Source organism: Vidua chalybeata, chromosome 21 (genome assembly GCF_026979565.1).
Source record: "Vidua chalybeata isolate OUT-0048 chromosome 21, bVidCha1 merged haplotype, whole genome shotgun sequence".
In the NCBI taxonomy this organism is placed as follows: Eukaryota; Metazoa; Chordata; class Aves; order Passeriformes; family Viduidae; genus Vidua; species Vidua chalybeata.
In genome coordinates, this window is record NC_071550.1 from 8,925,607 (window position 1) to 8,944,829 (window position 19,223).

The 19,223-nt window shown below is 61.0% G+C and overlaps 3 protein-coding genes across 4 annotated transcripts in view; 1 reads left to right on the top strand and 2 right to left on the bottom strand.

The window, feature by feature from the left end:
- Window positions 1-8,316, top strand: part of NIBAN2 (niban apoptosis regulator 2) — a 31,124-nt gene extending 22,808 nt beyond the window's left edge. The window contains exons 6-14 of the mRNA XM_053962330.1: window positions 1,276-1,391; window positions 1,473-1,577; window positions 2,639-2,801; window positions 3,163-3,350; window positions 3,512-3,667; window positions 4,330-4,446; window positions 4,874-4,981; window positions 5,090-5,201; window positions 5,785-8,316. Of these exons, the coding sequence (XP_053818305.1) occupies window positions 1,276-1,391; window positions 1,473-1,577; window positions 2,639-2,801; window positions 3,163-3,350; window positions 3,512-3,667; window positions 4,330-4,446; window positions 4,874-4,981; window positions 5,090-5,201; window positions 5,785-7,004 (2,285 nt within the window). The 3' untranslated portion in view covers window positions 7,005-8,316. The remainder of the gene's footprint in view (window positions 1-1,275; window positions 1,392-1,472; window positions 1,578-2,638; window positions 2,802-3,162; window positions 3,351-3,511; window positions 3,668-4,329; window positions 4,447-4,873; window positions 4,982-5,089; window positions 5,202-5,784) is intronic.
- SLC31A2 (solute carrier family 31 member 2) lies at window positions 8,280-14,012 on the bottom strand. 2 transcript variants are annotated; one of them, XM_053962333.1, is made up of 4 exons: window positions 13,762-14,012; window positions 10,759-10,825; window positions 9,727-9,895; window positions 8,280-9,202 (listed from the first exon to the last, which is right to left on the bottom strand). In XM_053962333.1, the coding sequence occupies exons 2-4, from the start codon at window positions 10,823-10,825 to the stop codon at window positions 9,034-9,036; spliced, it is 405 nt and encodes a 134-aa protein (XP_053818308.1). In that variant the 5' UTR covers window positions 13,762-14,012; the 3' UTR covers window positions 8,280-9,033. The 2 variants fall into 2 exon arrangements, with proteins under 2 accessions (XP_053818308.1, XP_053818307.1); XM_053962332.1 differs by lacking the exon at window positions 13,762-14,012 and adding an exon at window positions 13,398-13,520.
- Window positions 14,013-14,701: 689 nt separating this feature from the next.
- The window catches only part of LOC128798726 (collagen alpha-1(I) chain-like), an 85,089-nt gene continuing 80,567 nt past the window's right edge, over window positions 14,702-19,223 (bottom strand). The window contains exons 58-69 of the mRNA XM_053962504.1: window positions 18,741-18,794; window positions 17,901-17,954; window positions 17,771-17,824; window positions 17,552-17,605; window positions 17,425-17,442; window positions 17,213-17,266; window positions 16,963-17,025; window positions 16,571-16,736; window positions 16,225-16,331; window positions 15,866-15,946; window positions 15,431-15,619; window positions 14,702-15,096 (exon numbers count right to left, since the gene is read on the bottom strand). Coding sequence (XP_053818479.1) covers window positions 14,947-15,096; window positions 15,431-15,619; window positions 15,866-15,946; window positions 16,225-16,331; window positions 16,571-16,736; window positions 16,963-17,025; window positions 17,213-17,266; window positions 17,425-17,442; window positions 17,552-17,605; window positions 17,771-17,824; window positions 17,901-17,954; window positions 18,741-18,794 — 1,044 coding nt within the window. The 3' untranslated portion in view covers window positions 14,702-14,946. The remainder of the gene's footprint in view (window positions 15,097-15,430; window positions 15,620-15,865; window positions 15,947-16,224; window positions 16,332-16,570; window positions 16,737-16,962; window positions 17,026-17,212; window positions 17,267-17,424; window positions 17,443-17,551; window positions 17,606-17,770; window positions 17,825-17,900; window positions 17,955-18,740; window positions 18,795-19,223) is intronic.

Consider the following 19,223-nt stretch of genomic DNA (forward strand, 5'->3'; position numbering starts at 1 on the left):
ACCTGGGAGGGGATCTGAGCTCCCAGGAGCTGTGGATGGAGCAGCTCCAACCCCTGAAAGCTCAGCCCAGCTCTGGCTCCCACCAAAGACTGAGAAAGGAGCAGATTTTACTTTCTCAGTGGTTTTCCCCCCTGATTATTAAGCTGCCCCTTAGCAAAAGCTGCTTAGGCTTGGAGTTAATTGTAATCACCTTAGAAAAGTCTGTGTGCACTGGGAGAGATCTGCTCAGTGCCCCTGGGCTGTCCCTCTTGGGCACCTGGCCATGTCCCCAGCCCTGCCAGGTGCTGTGGGACGTGTCAGCACTGCAGGGATGATCCCCTGGAGCCTCCCAGCAGGGTCACCCTGCTCACATCCCGTCCTGATCCCTCCTCCGGCCATGGGGAGGGGAGCTGGGGTGGAGGGTTCTCTCCCAGGGGTGTTTCCCTGTCTGGCAGGGACCTGCACAGCTGGGACAGGCTGGGACAAGGCAGGGACACACATGGGACATGTGGGACAGCTCCCGGGCTGTCCTGCCTGCCCGCTGTCCCCATCTCCTCGCTCCCAGCCCTGCCCCTCCTGCTGGGTGCAGTGGCAGGGTGGGGGTGACACCTGAGCCCCCTCGTGCTGCAGTGACTCAGCCGGGGACAGCCCGGCCCTGACTCACTCCTGACGCCTCTTGGCCACTTTCCTCTTCCTTCCAAGCCACGCTGCTCCCCACAGGGCCCCTCTTCCTCCAGCCCCCCCAGCTGGCCCATCCCGCACTGCTGGGGGCTCACTGGGTGCTGAGCGGTGTTGGGGGTCACTGAACCCCCCCATCCTGCTGAGCCCCTGCTCCTGCTGTGCCTTTGGGGGCCACTGAGCCCCCATGTCCCCATGTACCTTTTGGGGATCATGAGCCCCCAGCTCCCTGTGCACCATTTGGGGTCACTGAGCCCCCAGCTCCCTGTGCACCTTTTGGGGGTCTCCGAGCTCCCATCCTGCCAAGTTCCTGCTCCTGGGTGCCTTTAGGGGTCACTGAGCCCCCAGGTGCCTCTGCACCATTTGGGGTCACCGAGCCCCCATCCTGCCCAGCCTCCCTGCCCTCGGGGTGGCTCTGGAGGGGATCACTCTGGATGAATCAGGAGCCCCCAACCCCTGCTGCCCCCCACCCTGTCAGGGACAGTGTCTGGGGACAGGATCCCCCAGTCCTGGTGACAGCCCTGGGGGCTCGCACGGGAAGCACACAGAGGTGGGCTGGGGGTGCTGGGCTGCCCCTCATTCCCAGTTCCAGGCTGCTCACTCGTACCCCCTCCGCAGGGATCTCCGAGGACTCCAAAGTGGAGGCTCCAGCCTTCACGGACGCCATCCGCATGTACCGGCAGTCCAAGGAGCAGTACGGCACCTGGGACATGCTCTGCGGGAACGAGACCCAGGTGAGCACCCGCACCCCCAAACCGCGCTGCGAGGGCTCTGTGGGGCTGAGCAGGCTCCCCAAAAACCTCCTGCCTCCACAGGTCCTGAGCAACCTGGTGATGGAGGAGCTGCTCCCCGAGCTGAGGAGCACCATCGGCCCCCGGCTGAAGGGCAAAGCCCCGGAGCGCCAGCGGACCTGGATCCAGGTGCGGGCTGGGGCTGCCGGGGGGGGTCTCCGCCGCCCGGCCTCCCCCTGCCCGCAGACCCGGCTTGGGGAGCCTCCCTTCCCCGCTGGGCTCGGTGCCCACCGGCTTCGCTGCCCCCTTCTCCCGGCCCCTTCCGAAGAATCCGTCCTTTCTCCAGAGTGGATTTTTAAAGCTCCCTCTGTGCCCCTGCCCAGCCCTGCCCGGCCCCGCCTGGGGCCAGGCGAGCAAACAGGAGGAAGCCCAGCCCCGGAGCGAAGCCTGTCCCGGCTAAATTTAGCGAGCCATTTTTAGAGCAGCGCGGACTAAATCCAGCCCAAACCCTTGCGAAAGACTGAGGGCTCTTCAGAACTGCCTGTTAAAACCTTAAACCCCGATAATTACCACCAGGCTCGTAATGGGCCACTCGAGCGGCCTGAAAACACACAAACTGCTTTTCCGGTAGCTGCGGTGGCTGGGAAGCCCGGGGAGGGAGGAGGGGGAGGGCTCTGCATCCTGCCGGTCCCAAAATCCCAAAGTGAGCGTGAAGCCTCAGCGAGCGGCTCCATCCTGCTCAGGAAGTTGGCTCTGGGACCCCAGGGAGGGGGAACAGGGCAGGGAACAGATTTCAGGGTGGGCTGGGGCTCTCCTGCTTGGACCACCCCTGTCCCTGGACCACCGGTATCCCCAGACCTGCAGCATCCTCAGACCTGCAGCATTTCCAGACCTGCTGCATACCTGGACATGCAACATCCCCAGACCTGCAGCATCCCCAGACCTGCAGCATTTCCAGACCTGCAGCATTCCTAGACATGCAACATCCCTGGACCAGCAGCATTCCCATCCCTACCTGGGGCAGGTTGCCTGATGGAGGCACCTCTCTGCCCCTCCAGCACCACTCAGAAGCAGTTTCTGTACCGCAGGAGCTCAATCTCACCCAGCTGGGGGGTCCCTGGTGTGGAAGCCCCTGGCAGGCTGTGGGGAAGGGTCCTGTCAGGGCTCTGGGGATGGCTCAGCAGGTGTACGACGGTTGGGGGTGCAGCTGGAGGCGTGGGGGCCTCTGACCCCCCCACCTGTGCCCCCAGGTGTCGGATGCTGTCTATAGGATGGTCTATGAGCTGGCCAAGGCGCAGTACGACGCAGCGGTGGCCAGCTGTGAGCAGGAGCGGCCGCAGCTGGAGAGCAGCATCCGCACGGACATGGACCAGATCATCACCTCCAAGGAGCACCTGGCCAGCAAGATCCGAGGTGCAGCCCTGCAGGGATGCCCTGGGATGTGTGGGTGTGCCCACAGCTCCTGGGGGGGCTGTTCCCGGGGTGCAGCACAGCCCCTGGCACCCTTGGGGGTGCATGTCCTCACTGGCATTGTCCCAGGGGGTCGGGGACAGGGTGGGCAGTCACCCCCCTGGCATGGCAGCGGGGCAGGAGTGGGTTCAGGCCAGACCAGGGGCACTCTGCAGGAGTTCTTTGTGTTGTCGTGAAAGGGGGAGACTCCTGGAAGGGTTTGGGAGCAGGGGCAGCTCCTCCTCCCTGGGGTGGGTTTAGGATGTGATGTGGAGGGCTGGAAGGACAGAGGAGCCTCACCATCCTTACCCCTGCTCCTTCCCAGCCTTCGTCCTGCCCAAGGCAGAGGTCTGTGTCCGTAACCACGTCCAGCCCTACATCTCCTCCATCCTGGAGGCCCTGATGACCCCCACGAGCCAGGGCTTCGCCGAGGCGCGGGAGGTGTTCTTCAAGGAGGTGACTGACATGAACATGAACGTCGTCAACGAGGGCGGCCTGGAGAAGCTGGTGGAGGTGAGACCTGGTGGTGCTCCTTGCCAGCTTAGGGGTGACAGGGCCAGTCCTGCTTCCATCCCCAGTGTGGACAGCACTGGGAGACCCCAGGCTGAGAAAATTCCACCCATGTGGGGTGGGATGTCCCTGCCCTGAGAGGCTGAGCTTGGCTTTGTCCCCAGTACATGGAGAAGCTGTCCCACCTGGCCTTCCACCCCGTGAAGATGCAGTCGTGCTATGAGAAGATGGACCAGCTGAAACTGGAGGGTCTTCAGCAGCGATTCGATGTCTCCAGCACGTCCGTCTTCAAGCAGAGGGCCCAGATCCACATGAGACAGGTGGGATGGGGACCAGGGTCCTTCCCTGTCCCCCTGGGCTGGGAACAGAGGTTTGGGAGCCCAGGCTGGTCCAGGCTGGGGTGTCTGTGCTGTCTCGAAGGGTGGATGATGGAGCCCCTTTGGTCTGGAGCCCATGGTGGGCTTGGGCATCCCGGCACAGCTGCCCCTTTGCCACCGAGCCCACTGGCACCAGCAAGGCCAGTAAAAGCCAATTCTGGGGTCTGCCCCAGCCTAACGTGGTGTGGGGTGTAGGAGGATGAGGGGTGCAACACCAGCTCTGAGCAACCTTCTCTCCCAACACCTTGATCCTCGGGGCGAGGGCTGTGGATGCCATGCTGGGACGTCAGGGATTTCTGCAGTGAAGGCTCTTTGCCTGTTGGATATTGGGGAGGAAATCTTCCCTGGCACAGGGTGCCCAGAGATCCTGCCCCTGGATCGCTGGCAGTGCCCCAGGCCAGGTTGGACAGGGCTTGGAACAACCTGAGGTAGTGGGAGGTGTCCCTGCCCATGGCAGGGGTGGCACTGGATGAATTTAGGGTCCCTTCCACCCCAAACCAGTGTGGGGTTCTGTGCTAAGGCTCATCTCGGTGTGGCAGTGCCCCACGAGCCCCCTGCCCACCCTTTGGGTGCCCCCCACGCTGACCACACGTCTCTGGTCGCAGCAAATGGACGATGCCGTGTACACCTTCGAGACACTGCTGCACCAGGAGCTGGGGAAGCTGCAGGGCAAGGACGACCTCTGCAAGTCCATCCAGCGCATCCTCGAGAGGGTGCTCAAGGTGAGGCAGGGGATCAGGCCTTTGCTGGCCTTTGCTGGCCTTTGCTGGCCTTTGGTGGCCTTTGGTGGCCTTGTTCCAGGGCCAGGGAAGAGGCTAGCAGTGATGTAATCCATTTCAACAAAAGTCTTTTGGGGATTTCATGGATTTTGCTGGGGGCAGGCAAGTGGGAAATCACCTGCAGGAGCCAGGTCCCATCTGACCACGTCTGTAAAAGCCCCCCAGGGTTCAGATTGGCCCCCAAACCCTCCTGCAGCCAGCAGTGGAAGAGCTGGGCTCAAAAACACTGGGCAACAGCTGGAGGGAGGGATGTGAGGCCAGAGGGGTCGGTGTGAATGGGTTCGGGGGCAAATCTCACGAGTCTGTGCCCGTGGGCAGGGGCAGCCTGCCCACAGCCCTGGGTGACCTGGGGCACCCTCTCACCCTGCAGAAATTCGACTATGACAGCAGCACCGTGAGGAAGAAGTTCTTCAGGGAGGCCCTGCTGCAGATCACCATCCCCTTCCTGCTGAAAAAGCTGGCACCCACCTGCAAGGGGGTAAGAGGGGAAAGTTTGGGGTGCAGGGAAGGACTGTCCACCCCCGTGGAGGGGTTAGAGCACCCATTCCCCACAACCTGCTGGGCTGAGCCGCCTCTCCCCTGGCAGGAATTAGCCAAGTTTCAGGAGCTGATCTTTGAGGACTTTGCCAGCTTCATCCTGGTGGAGAACACCTACGAGGAGGTGGTGCTGCAGTCGGTGATGAAAGACATCATGCAAGGTAGGGTCCTGTGGCACCTGTGTGAGGAGGGGGTGACCTCTGCAGGATTTTGGGGGCTGTACAAGAAGGGGGTCACCCTACGACAGGGGCTGGATAAGGAGGAGTGTTCCCATGCAGAGCCAGCTGGGGGCTGGACGAGGAGGGGTGACCCTCTGCAGCGTGCTAGGGGGTCTCTGAGGAGGGGCAGTCCCATTCAGGGGATCAGCTCTGGGCTGTATGAGGTGGAGCGACCCCATGTGGGGTGTTGGGAACTCTATAAAGAGGGATAACCCTGTGTGGGGTGTTGGGTTCTCTCTAAGGAGGGGTGACCCCATGCAGAGTGTTGGGGACTCTCTAAGGAGGGGTGACCCCATGCAGGGTGCTGGGGACTCTCTAAGGAGGGGTGACCCCATGCAGGGTGCTGGGGGCTGCCCCAGAAGCAGCTTTCCCACCTGGCTTGCCCCCTGGCAGGGCTGAGCAGTGGGTGGGATGCTGACACCCCCGCCCAGCTCCAGCCTCTCCCATCACCCACGGGGAGGACTGGGCGAGCTGCCCCAGCCCGGCGGTGCCCGCAGCCCCGTGAGCTGTCCCTCCCTGTCCCCAGCTGTGAAGGAGGCGGCCGTGCAGCGGAAGCACAACCTGTACAGGGACAGCATGGTGATGCACAACAGCGATCCCAACCTGCACCTGCTGGGAGAGGGCCCGGCCATCGACTGGAGCGAGGAGTACAGCGGGCAGCCCGAGGCCGAGCCGGCGGCCGAGCGGCGCCGCAGGGCCAAGCAGGTGGTGTCGGTCATCCAGGACGACGAGGGGGCCCTGCCCTACGGGGCCGAGGCGCTGCTGCAGCCCGGCTCCCCCGAGCCACGGGAGCCAGGGGAGGCACATCCCGGGGTGCCCCCGAGCCCCCCGGATGCGGTGAAGGAGATCCGGGAGGCGCTGGCACAGGAGAGCCTCGGGGATGGCGCCGGGGCGGAGGAGCGGCTGATGAACGGCACCGACGCCAGCGGTGCCAGCGAGGAGGGCGTGCTGCTGGCAGGGGCTGCCCCAGGGGATGTCACACAGCAAGGTCCAGCCCGTGGTGGAGACGGGGTGTGTTGTGCCACGGTGGCATCACCAGCACCTGGAGCTGAGAATCCATCAGGAACTGGGAGAGAACGTGTCACACCAGCACCATCACCTGTCCCTGGAGCCGAGGTCCCATCAGGAGCTGGGACACGCCGGGCTGCACCAGCACCGCCTGTGCCTGGAGCTGAGGTGTCGTCAGGGGGGCAGTGTGCCACACCAGCATCGTCACCTGTCCCTGGAGCTGAGGTCCCATCAGGGACTGGGAGAGAACGTCCTGGACCAGCATCACCTGTGCCCAGAGCTGATGTCCCATCAGAGGCCGAGGTGCCACATGCCACACCAAGATCATCCGTGCCAGCTTCCCCCGTGTCTGGAGCTGATGTCCCATCAGGGGCTGAGGTGCCACACATCACACCAAGATCATCCGTGCCAGCTTCCCCCGTGTCTGGAGCTGATGTCCCATCAGGGGCTGAGGTGCCACACATCACACCAAGATCATCCGTGCCAGCGTCCCCCGTGCCAGCTGACCCCCCATCAGTGTCCGGCATGCCACACGCCACAGCAGCACCACCCAGCCCCCGAGCCGATGTCCCAGCAGAGGCCAGCGTGCCCCATGTCACAGCAGCACCACCTGGAGCCCAGAGCCCACCAGCAGCGTGTCACCAGCGCGGTGACAAGGAGACAGGTGACAAGGAGCGCAGCCCCCCGCAGCCCAGGGGCACCACAGAGAGCGGTGAGGGGGTGCAGACTGAGTTCTAGCCCCAGCCCCCCGCCATGGACTGGCCCCGGTGACGCTGGGGCTGGGGGAGGGGGATAGGACCCCTGGGATGGAGAGCAGCACTGCGGGAGAGGGAGGGGATGGGGACACCGAGACCTTACTGCCTAACGGGGGTCCCGCTGCCGTGGGGGCTGCCCACAGCCACAGCCCCCGCCGGGCCGGGCTGGGGTGGCCCCAGTCTGGCACGGGGCATCCCCTGCGCTCTGCTCTGTCCTTCTTCTGCCTTATTTTCTTTCCTGCTGAGGAGATGCTTTACTGAAGAGCTTTATGTGCCCCCCACACCAGTGCCTGGGGCTGCTGGGGGGGCTGGCACTAGCCCTGCTGAGGGTGGGTGTGCGGGACACTCCTGGCTGTCCCCGGGGTTGTCCCTGCCCCAGCCTGGGGCATTTCCTGGGAGCCTGCCCACTGCCATCCCAGCCGGGGGGGTTCCTGGGAGCCTGCCCACTGCCATCCCAGCTGGCCAGCTCCAGGAGCACCAGTGGGAGCAGGGGCTGCAGGGGGTGATGGCAAACAGGGACAGCAATGCTGGGGGGCTTGAGCCACTGTCAAGGGGGAGAGCGCTGGGACAGGCGTGGGCTGCTGGTGCCCAGGCTGGACTCACAGCATCCATGCCAGGCTCACAGCATCTAGGCTGAGCTCCGGGTACCCAGGCTGGGCTCACAGCACCCAGAGCCCACCCCCAGCCATCCTCACCCCTAGGAGCTCCTATTCTAGGAGCTATTTTAAGTTCAGAGTTCAGTCTCTGGGGGAAGGTGGCACTCATGCCATGTCCCAGCTGTGCCTGGCAGGACTGGGATAATGCCAGGCTCAGCTTGCTGTGCAGTGGAGAGATCCCAGCCCTTGCCCTCCAGATCTCTTCAGCACCTTCCATGGATGGTTTCTCCAGCTTTGCAGATTTTGGCATCTGCTGTGATGGCTGAGCAAAGAGCAGGGGTTTGCTGAGCCCCCCTGTGTGTCATGGGGACAGGACTGCTGTGCTGCAGCCCCCACAGAGTGATGCCAGAAGCCCTGGAGGTGCTGGGGGTCTGCAGGACTCCTGGGTGTGACACCTGGAGCAGGGACCAGCACCCCGACACCCACCTGTGCTTAGGTACCACCGTTCCTGCCTCAGAAGGGGGGTGCCCAGCCTAACCCACTCAGGGGGCCCCCAAAGTGCCTTGGGAGGCCCCCCTCAAAGTGCCTTTCTCTGTGAACTTCAAACCTGTCTCTTCCAGGATATTTTATTAAGAAAGTTATACAAATGTTTAAAGATATGCTTATAATAATTAATAAAATGGAAAAGCTTTATTTAAAGCCAGAGGAGACTCTCCTTATTCCTGAACTGCCTCCCTGGGTAGGGATGGGGATCCCCGGTCCCACTGTGACCCAGGGGTGTCACACCCTGAGCCCACCCAGCAGTGGCACAAAGCAGGAGTGGAGCTGAGATGATTTTATTAAAAGGGGTGTCCTGAGGAAGCAGCAAGAGGCACCTGGAGCAGCATTTCCCCCCTGGCACAGCCACGCCAGCGGCTCAGGGGCTGCTCCAGCCCCATCCCTGAAGCGCTGCGCAGGAGCGGGGTGGGGGTGGCAGGACCCCCCCAGTGTCCCCAAAGGCACTGTGTGAAGAGGGGCTTGGTGCAGGGCAGCTCTGGGCAGGAGGGCAGGGGTCCTTGTCCCCAGCTTGTCCCCTCCCCCAGTAAGTCACCGGATCGTTCCCATTCCAGTCAGCATGAACCTCCTCGAAAAGCAGGGAGGGGGAGGAAATGCCAGCACCCCCCCGCTGTCATCACCTGGACAAAGGTCCCTGAGAGCCAGGGGACAGCCACCAGCCGAGGCCAGTGGCAGCGTGGCGAGTGCTGGCCATGGGGTCCCCGTCCCCAGAGCGGGGCCAGCCCCGAGGGCCCCCAGCAAGTCCTTGGGTTCTGCATCCCACAGAGCACGGGGACAGAGACAGACCCAGCAGAAGTGACAGCAGCTTTTCCAGACAAAGGAGCAGGAGGTGGGACACGTGTGCCACCACCTTGGGGGGCTCTAGCCCCGGCCCAGCAGGGGGTACACCATGAAGTAGCCCAGGGTGGAGCCCGCGATGGCCCCCAGGAAGATCCAGGCGTTGTAGGACATGACAGCCAGCATGACCATATAGCCCAGCACCACCTGCACCACGTGGAACAGCGTCTGGCCCACGTGGAACCAAAACCACCTGGGGAAGAGATGGGAAATGCCATCAACGAGGGGCTGGGGCAGCTGGAATCGCCTCCCACCCGGAGCCTGGAGGGGCCAGAGGGGGATTTGGGCAGCAGGGAGGGGGTGGGGGCTACAGACAGCAGCTGAGGGGGAAATCCTGCTCCAAAATCGATGAGGCTGGCAGTAAGAGCAGCCTCAGGAATCATCTGGGATTAAATACAAGAGGAAAAATCCAGGGCTTGGCTCCAAAGGAAGGAACTGCCAGGGCCAGGCTTGTGGGGATTGAGTTGCTGCTTGTGCCCATCCCCAAACCAGCAGGACCCTCCTGCACCCACAGCGGCTCCTGGAGGGGAACACGAGCCTCGAGCCACCACCCTGGCCATCTCCCAGGGGATCTGCAGAGGCCGGGCTGTCCCTGGAGCCACCTCCCCAGGCTGTACACACCCCCCTTCCCTGGCAGCCCTTCTCCCCTGTGTGCTGGCCATGGGGCCACAGAGCCAGCCCTGAGCCGGCAGGTGGGTGCAGGGGTCCCCGCGGTACCTGCCCTGCGCGGGGTCGCTGTCCCCCTCCTGCGGCTCGGTCAGCGCCTCCTGGCTGAGGCTGCGGGGCAGGGCCAGCAGCGCCCGCCGCAGCAGCACGGCCTTGCCCATCTTCACGGCCTCGTAGAGCACGGCCAGCAGCAGGATCACCAGCACCGAGAGCGCCATCCCTGCAGGAGACACAGCCCGACACTGCCCACGCCTGGGGACGGGCTGTGCGGGTGACAGGGCCACCCTGGCACGGGGTGTTTGGGAATATCCACGGGGGGGTGTGGAGGGCTCCTGGCACGGGGGGTGGTCAGCAGGGCTGTTAAATGTCAGGAAATGGTGTATTTAGCTTTTTAATTCACAGAATTCGGTTGGAAATGCCGTTTGAGATCATTAAGCCCAAATTGTGACCTCACCCAACAGCACCTTTGTCACCCAGACCATGGCACTGCGTGCCCCATCCAGTCCTTCATTAAACACCTCCAAGGACACTGACTCCACCACCTCCCTGGGCAGCCCCTTCCAGTGAAGAAATTTTTCCTAATGTCCAGTCTAAACTTCTCCTGGCTCAGCTTAAGGCTGTGTCTCTTGTCCTAGAGAGCTGCTGAGAAACAAATACACAGCTTTGCATCCACTCCACAAAAAACGTGGAGTAAAAATAGGATGTTGGGAGAATAATCAAAAACAGACAGAAAAGTGTGAAAGTGGCAAGCTGAGCCACTCCTGAGTGATCTGGGGGGTTGGCAGGCTGAGGGGGCTTCACACAGCTCCCTGCCTGCTGCTCTTGGCTTGGGAGGATCAACCCCCACCCGGGGCATGCCCAGGGCACAGCACAGCTCAGCAGGTCCTGCCAAAAACTGCTCCAGGAGCCCACGCAGCTCTGCAGGGAGTGGGGGGAGGGAGGGATGGACAGGGAGGGAGGGATGGATGGATGGACAGGGAGGGATAGGGATGGATGGATAGGGATGGAGGGATAGGGATGGATGGATAGGGATGGATGGATAGGGATGGAGGGACCTGGGATGTCTCAGTGCTGGCAGCCTACCTGTGGGGCTGTGGACATTCCAGAAGTCAAAGAGCAGCACTGCTGTGTCCGAGAAGTAGAAGGTCATCTGGAAAAGAGGCCAGGGAAGGGGCAGTGCAGGAGCCCCTCGGGGTGATGGGTGCCCACACTGCCAGCAAGTCCCTGCACCCCCACCCTGGGATGCTCATCTGGGGTTTCACCAAATGGTGCAAGTTCTGAAACGGGAAGAGGAACTTGCACAGACAATCACAGTCATGCTGACTGGGTTGAACTCTCCCCGTGATCTCCAGCAGGACAATTTCCACCCCCAGCAGCAGCTCCTGTGTCTGGGCTCTGACAAAAAGCCAGTTTACCCCTGTGACAAAGAATCCAGGACTTCATCCACGTGAATTTGAGGAGGGAAGGTCCCTGGGGGCAGGCTGAGGGGAAACTGGTGGGCAGAGCCTCTGCTCCCCTCTGCCTCCCAGGGCAGAGAAACCTCCTGCACTGCCAGGACACCCAAAAACTCAACCACCAAGGCAGCCAGAGCCACAGGTGTGACCACCCAATGATGGGGACCAGGTCCAGGGGTGCCTCCCTGGCAGAGGAGCATCAATCCCAACACTGCCAGCACCTGCAAAGGCACCACCCCTCCTCCTTCACCCTGCTGAAACAGGAGGAGCAGGAATTGCTCTTGTGTAACATCAGCTGCAGAGCTCATACCCAGCTGCCACATCTTGCTCAAAAGGTGGAATTTTGCTGGGTTTTTCGTGCTCCCTTTGGTGAATCTCCCCAGGAGGTGTCTGTGGAGTCACAGCTGCTCCTCTCCTGCACAGATCCGTGTTTGGCTGCTCTTTCCTGCCTTTTCCAACACCAGCAGAGCTGACTGACAGGAGCAGGACCAGCCTCAGCCAGAAATACTATCCAATACCCCGTGGGTGTTCAGGCCACAGCCTGGCTCCAATTACAGCCCTCGGCCCTCCTTACCCACAGCACATTAGCACATGTAATTGGCTCAGCCTTTTAAGCCTCCTTTGGCCACAGATTAATGATAATTAGCCTTTAAATTGAGCTATTTCTCCTTCAGAGGCTTCACCCACAGGTGGTAGAAGGAGCAGGTGACAGTTTTAGGGATGGGGAGCAGAAGTGATGGGCAGAATCAGAGTCATTAACTTTGGAAAAGCCATCTAAGATCAGAAATCCAAACATTAACCCAGCACTGCCAAGGCCTCCACTAAACCCTGTCCCCAAGTGCCACCTCTCTGTGTTTTTTGAACAATTCCAGGGATGTTGATTCCACCCCTCCCCTGGCAGCCTGTTCCAGAGAGCCAGAAGATCCCTTTGCTGCTCCAGCCTGGGGTGGAGCCACATGTTTCTGGGTGCCCAGCGTGGGTGTGACACCAAAATAATGCTCCTTGGGCCAACAGCGATGCCACAGAGAGATTTCTTAGTGGGTGAAGGTCAAGAGGGCAAAATCCTGAAAATCCCTGCACTCCTCCCAATAGGGAAGAGCCATCACTGGCAGGGAGATGTCCCAGGCTGAGGGATGTTGTTGAGAGGGAGGGGATCCTGTCCTCCCCCACCTGCCCAGGCAGCAGGGATTGAGGCTCCCAGGTGAGGCTGCGCCCAGCTCCTCCCCCGCAGGAATTCACACTGGGAAAAAAGCTGTTGGGAAATCTCCTGTGCTCAACGTGCATTTAGGTCTGGATCCACTGCAGTTTTTGGGGTTGTTCTAGCAAAACCAGTGGTGCCTGCACAGAGCAGTGCCAGGCTGCATCCCAGCCTGCTGCTCCAGTCCCACTGGGATGTCTGATCCCACACTTTGGGATAAAGCTGCCCTCCTGCAGCATCCCGACCCCGCTCTGGACAGTCCCAGCTGCAGCCCCACACTGGGGACACACCGGCCACGGGGGTGTCCCCAAACTGGGGTCCTCCTCGGGACTGGTGTCACCTTCCAGGCCTTGCTGCTTCAGGGGGCTGCTGCCAGCAAAGCAAGGGGGCTGGGAGCCCTAAACATCAAACAGAACCGTGGAATGGTTTGGGTTGGAAGGGATCCTAAAGCTCATCTTGTCCCAGCTCCTGCCATGGACACAGACACCTTCCACCATCCCAGCCTGCTCCAAGCCCTGTCCAGCCTGAGCCTGGACACTGCCAGGGAGATTTAAGGAGTTCTGGGGGGATTCATGGGGTTCCAGGGAGATTTAAGGGGGTCCAGAGTGGATTCTCGTGGCTCCAGAGAGGATTCAAGGGGATCCAGGGGAATTAATGGGGTTCCAGCTGGGGATTCATGGGGATGTGGTGGCAGGGGATGATCACAGGCTTCCAGGGACATTTAAGGGGTTCCGGGGGGGGGGGGGGGGGGGATTCACAGATTCACAGGGTTCCAGGGGGGATTTCCGGGGATCCAGGGTGGAATCACGGAATTCCAGGGGGGATTCACAGGGTCCCAGAGGGGATTTAAGGCGATCCAGGGTGGAATCACGGGGTTCCAGGGGAGATTTCCGGGGTTCCAGGGTGGAATCACGGGGTTCCAGGGGAGATTTCCGGGGTTCCAGGGTGGAATCACGGGGTTCCAGGGGAGATTTCCGGGGTTCCAGGGTGGAATCACCGGTTTCCAGGGGGGGTTTCCGGGCTTCCAGCGAGCTCTCCCGGTGCCGCGCCCGTCCCGTCCCGGGGCTCACCTGCATGCTGGCGGCGGCAGCGGGCGCGGGGCCCGGCGCGTCCCCCCCGGCGCTGCTGTCACGCCGATGTCGCGGCGCTGTCGCAGCGATGTCGCGACCGCGCGGGGCTCCCCGGGATCTGTAGTGCGGGGCGGTCCCTGCTTTGTCCCCTCCCCGCGTCCCTGCTCGTGCTCGGCAGCCCTGGGCGCGTCCCGGCCCCTGCGCGCTCCGCGGTTTCGCTTTCCCTCCGCTCCTGGCTCCGTCCCGGGGCCGGGGTTGATCTGAAGCGCCCGAGGGTTTTTCTGCTGGTCCCCCCCCGCCCCGCCCCCGGCTGCACCGCGGTTTGCACTCTAAAAATGCTGAAACATTTTTTGGGGGTGCTCACCTGGAGAGGAGAAGCTCCAGGCAGAGCTCAGAGCCCTTCCAGGGCCTAAAGAGACTCCGGGAGAGCTGGAGAGGGACTGGGGCCAAGGGATGGAGGGACAGGACACAGGGAATGGCTCCCACTGCCAGAGGGCAGGGATGGATGGGATATTGGGAATTAGGAATTGTTCCCTGGGAGGGTGGGCAGGCCCTGGCACAGGGTGCCCAGAGCAGCTGTGGCTGCCCTGGATCCCTGGCAGTGCCCAAGGCCAGGCTGGACAGGGCTGGGAGTGACCTGGAATAGCGGGAGGTGTCCCTGCCGTGGCAGGGGTGGGACTGGATGGGATTTAAGCTCTATGCCAACCCAAACCATTTAGGATTCTGTGATTTTATTTTCTCTGTCGACAGGCAGGACAAAGGAGAACTTTCCTTCCAGCTGTGACTAGAAGCACACAGATGTTCACTCCATGCTGGGACATTCCAACCATCCCCATTACACCTGGGAACAGGGAGTGATGAGCTGGCCTGCCTCAGTTTCCCCAAGTGCCAGCAGGTGCAGATGCCCACAAAGGCACCCAGTGCTAGAGTGCCTGGCCCTACACAACAAAAATCCTTCAGTGAGGTGGAAACTCAAAACAGAGGCAGAATTTGGGGGAGATTAACATTTTCACCCCTTTGCAGCACTTGGTGCCTGGCTGGGAGGGAGGTGCTGGAGCAGCACCACACTGGGCTCTCCCAGGCTCACCAGGGCCACTTCCCAGCCCAGTTCTGGGCAATCAATTCTCCAACCATTTGTGCACTTGACCCTGGCAAAGAAAAGCCCCTTTCCTTCCCCTTTTCCCAAGCTGGCACTAGTTTTGCTCCTTGTTTTTTTGTTTTTTCTTTCCTTACAGACAGTTCCCAGTGATTATAATTACACAAACCTCCCCCAAGCAGTCATTAAATCAGCACCCTCTCATATATAATATATACATATATAATATATATATATATAATTTATAGAGAAATGACTTTTGTAAACAATATTCCCCTGCTCCAGAAGGAAGTGGAGTCCGGGGCATGACACAGCTCCAAACACAGAGCTCGGAACCAGCAGCTCTGTGGAGCAGGTGGGAGCCCTGTGCCACCCCCAGCATCCACTTGTCCCCGTGGGGATGGCTCTTGGGTGGGGACAGAACCAGCTGGCTCGGTTTGGGTGGCACCACTTTCAGCTGAAGCAAACTGGTCCGACTGTGAAACCAAACTGGTGCGAGGCGTCGCCGTTGTGGAAGACAGCCAGGTCCCGCAGGGGCAGCAGCCACAGCTGCTCCGTGCTGAACTGGAAGATGGTGTCGGTGATTGAGGACTCGTTGTCCAGCTGAAATGACCACCAGGGACAGCTGAGTGGCACCAAACCCCTCAGCTGGAGCTCCCTTGGCTGCTCCTTGTTGCAGCCAGTCTCCATCCCCAGTCCTTCCTGGCTTTTCCAGGGTGGTGACCTCCCCCGTGTCCCCCACCCCATCCCTTGCCACGTCCCAAGACCAGGAAGCTCCTTGGGCCCGGGCAGTGGATGTTCTCCATCCCCACCCCACCGTGTGCAGCCTCATCCCTCCGCTCCATCCCAAACTGTGGGGGGTCAGACACTCTCCAAAGGGCTCTCCAAAGGTCGGGAGCCTTTTCCAGGCACAAAGGCTGCGCAGGGCCAGGCTCACCAGGCAGCCCTGCAGGCTGGCCGCATAGCTGTGGTCCCGGGAGTCGGCCAGGAAGCGGATTTCCTTGTCGGGCTGGGGCCGGCCGCGCTCCGGGGCCGGTCTGCAGGAGTACGAGACCTTCTGGGTGGCGCGGTGGCTGTGCAGGCGCAGGAAGCGGAGCTGCACCGGGCTGGCCCCCGCGTATTCCAGCTGCAGGGACAGCGGGAGGGAAATCCGGGATGCGGGGGCTGCTCCACGGGGGCTGTGCTCCCCTCAAGGCTAAACCCTGGCAGGGTCCAGCCGCTGTTAAGCACTGGAGTTCCTCGCAGAAGGAGGTGTCACATCCCTCTGCACACAGCCAAGGGACCCGAGTGCTGTCCCAGCACTGCAGGGTGGCACTTGGAGACCCCCGACCTCAGCTCTGTGTCCCCCTTGCTGTTCCAGCCGGGCACTCACCAGGAAGCCCCCGGGCAGGGTGCTGAACCACTCAAAGGTGTTCTCAGAGCTGTAGGTGCTCAGCCAAGCCTTGATGGGGACCTGAGGGGAGCGGGGACAATTGTCACGCTGTCCTAGTGGAGGATAGTGGCACTGACAGGGCAAGGAGCCAGCCCAGAGCCCCTGTGTGTCCCTGCAGCCTGGCACACACCGTGACCAGGATCCTCCCTCCAGAGTGCTCCGGCAGCTCCCTGCTGGGGCAGTGGGCACCACAGCAAGGGACTGGGCCCCCTGTCCCCCTCCAGCCCCACCAGCCCTTTTCCCCACCCACCTGAGGGGTCCCTCGGGGCTGAAGCTGCCCCATGAAAGCCACCCCGTACCTGGTTGTGGACGGGGGCGATGCAGGTGTCCCCCCCAGCTGTGAAGTTGCAGAAGGCCCTCAGCGCATCCTGGGGGCTGCCCTGGTTGGGGTCGATGTAGTATTGCCCTGGAGGGAGGAGAGGAGAGCCCTGGCACCCAGGTTTGGCACAGGGAGGGTGCCACACGGTGCCATCCCACCCCAGCTGGTGGCCTGGCTGCCAGCCCGTTTCTCCAGGGATGCCCACGAAGCCCATCTGACCTCATTCCCCAAAATCCTCATTCCCTCTTTATTTCAAAGAGCTGCCTGTCCCTTCACATGCTCTGGAGACCAGGCCAGGTCCAGGGGAGCCCCCATGCCCCTGGTACCATCGGGCAGGCCGGGGTGAGCCAGCAGCAGCTCCTTGCAGGTGGTGGCCGGGTTGGTTTTGGTGCCATTGGGATGCTCCACGAGGGCTTGGAGCTCCCGGCTCAGGGTGTCCAGCAGAGCCCAGACCACGGTGTAATTCAGGTGGTTGGAGGAATAAATGAGGTGCTGAAAGAAAAAGGAGGGGACATCACCAAGCTGACCGTAGATCCCCCCACCAGGAGCATCATCGGGTGTTGAGGAAGGGGATGGCACGTGCAGGGGACAAGGACAAGCGTGGGGGGAGAAGGAGTAGCTGGATTTTCATGGTCCTGGTGCACAGGGGACCTCGGAAGCAGCAGGACATGGGACAGCATCGCTGGCAGCCCCTCCCTCCTGGGCAAGGGTCACTCACCTGCAGCTCCTCCTGGGACAGCATCAGTGCAGGCCCGCTGGGACCAGGGGGGCCAGCCAGACCCTGGGGGACAATGACAGTGCTGGTGGCACTGGCTGCTGCCCACGAGCACCTCAGCAGCTCCTCCACCAGCGCCAGCAGCTGGACATCCCCATGGAATGCCAGCATGGCATGGCAGGGCCTCACTGCCACGTTTAGGGGAGTGAGGGACCCAAATTTTGGGCTGAGGGGCGTTTGTGGCTCTGCTTACCGGCATTCCTGGTGTGCCCCGGGGGCCTGGCAGGCCCGGGAAGCCTCTCAGCCCCTGCCAAAGGAGGAGGTGGAGAAGGGAAGGAAAGCAAGGTGGGAGATGCTGCTGTGCTGAGCTGCACCCCCACGGGCCCCCTGCACCTCTGGAGTGGGAAGGAGGGAAGGGATCCCATGGCAGGGCTGATCCCACTCCAGCTGCTCCCCACTACTTACTTTGGGTCCGGACAAGCCCTGGAAGGAAAGGACAGGACCAGGATAAGGGGGAGGCAGGTGGGATCAAAGCTGCATCCCTGTGGGGTGAGGAGTGAACCCCAAACCTGCGGGAGGGGGAAGGACTCACTGGTGTCCCGGGAATTCCAGGGTGTCCCTGTGGGCCAGGGGGGCCAGTGTCACCCTGCAAGGACAACAGAGGAGCTCAGGGCACTGCACAGGACATCCCCCAGCCCTGCATCCTTCTACAACCCAGCCCCTCCCCCAGGTGGATTTTATATGGAAAAACAAGAAATTCACCCCAAATACTCATCTCAGTCCCTGACATCCCTCTCCACCCTGCCCTTACCTGCTTTCCCTTGGGTCCTGGCCTCCCAGGGACACCGTGGGGTCCTGGCTTGCCCTGGAAATGTGGGAGGATGTCACACAGGGTGACAAGGGGACAGGGGAGAAGGAAAAGAGCAAAACCTGTCACTCACCTTGAAGCCATCGTCCCCTTGCTGGCCCAGGTCACCCTTGCTGCCCTTCTCGCCCTAGGAGAGAGTCAGGGAGAGCTTTGGTGGCAAAGGGAAGGACAGAACCCCCAGGACAGCAGTGTGGGTGGGGAAATTCCCAGTTATGGCTGGCTGCAAAACTTCTGGAGCAGAACCCCCAAACAGCCATCCTTTTAGTTCCCGAGAATTCACTGCACCCACGTGGCTGGGGACAGAGGCAGCAGGAGGGATGATCAGCTCCAAACTGAAAGGATCATCCCAGACTAAAATATCTCTCAGGAAAACCTTGGAAGTTGCCAGGAAGCACTTGGAGAGAATAAAGAAGATTCTTGTTGTGCTGAAACCAGAAGCAGGGGAAAAATCCCAGCACAGCCTCCTTTCTGTCAGCTCTCCCAGGAGCTGCTCACTGGGCTGACAATAAATTTAAAGTTTTAATGATTCCGAGGTTTCATTTTCCTGAAGGCTCTGAGCAGCTCCCCATTGCCTGGGATGGGATGTGCTCAGTTTTTCCAGCCAAGGATCCATCAGGAATGGCACAAGGGAGGTCAGCTCGTGGTGCATCAGCATCAATGCTGAGAGCAGGGATTAAAAGGCTCCACACTGCTGCTTGCAACTCCAGGAGGAAGGAAAAACTGCAAAAGGACTGGATTTGGGAGAAAATCTAAAAGTTCCATCTCCCAGCACCCGGGGACATGGTGGCCAACCCTCAGAGAAAGATGGTGCAGCCATCAGGGTTCAAAAAGAGGGGAATAAGGGATGGCATTCAGCAAACTAAATGCCACCCTGTGCCCAGCGTCCCTGCTGTGCCTGGCACGTGTCCCCTACCTTGTGTCCTTTCGGTCCGGGGTCTCCTTTGATGCCCTTCAGCCCTGGGATGCCCTAAGAGAGGAACGTGGAACTGCCTCACCCTGCGGCTGAGCTGCTCCTGTCAGCCCCTGGCAAGGAGGGCTCTCCTCACACCTGAGGATTCTGAGGGTTTCAGGCAGTTTTGGAAGCTTTGAGGCATTTTCGCATTGTTTCTTTGATTTTTGCTTTCAGGACGATCCCTCAGCAAAGCCCATTAAAAATGCACTGGAGGTGCCTTGGATGGCTGAGAATATCCAGCTTGTTTTTTGTAAAGTTACCAAAGTTGGGCTTTTTTTTATTTTAAGCAGAGAAAAAGCAATTTCTAGTAATTAAAATGAGTGTTTGGGTCCTTTTTGCCGGCTGCAGTTTGTCCCTCCAGCCATGCCAGCTCTCTGGGAAGGGGGCACAGTCCCACCAGTGCTCAGCACTGCCTGGCATCAGACACGTATCTAAAAGAAGGAT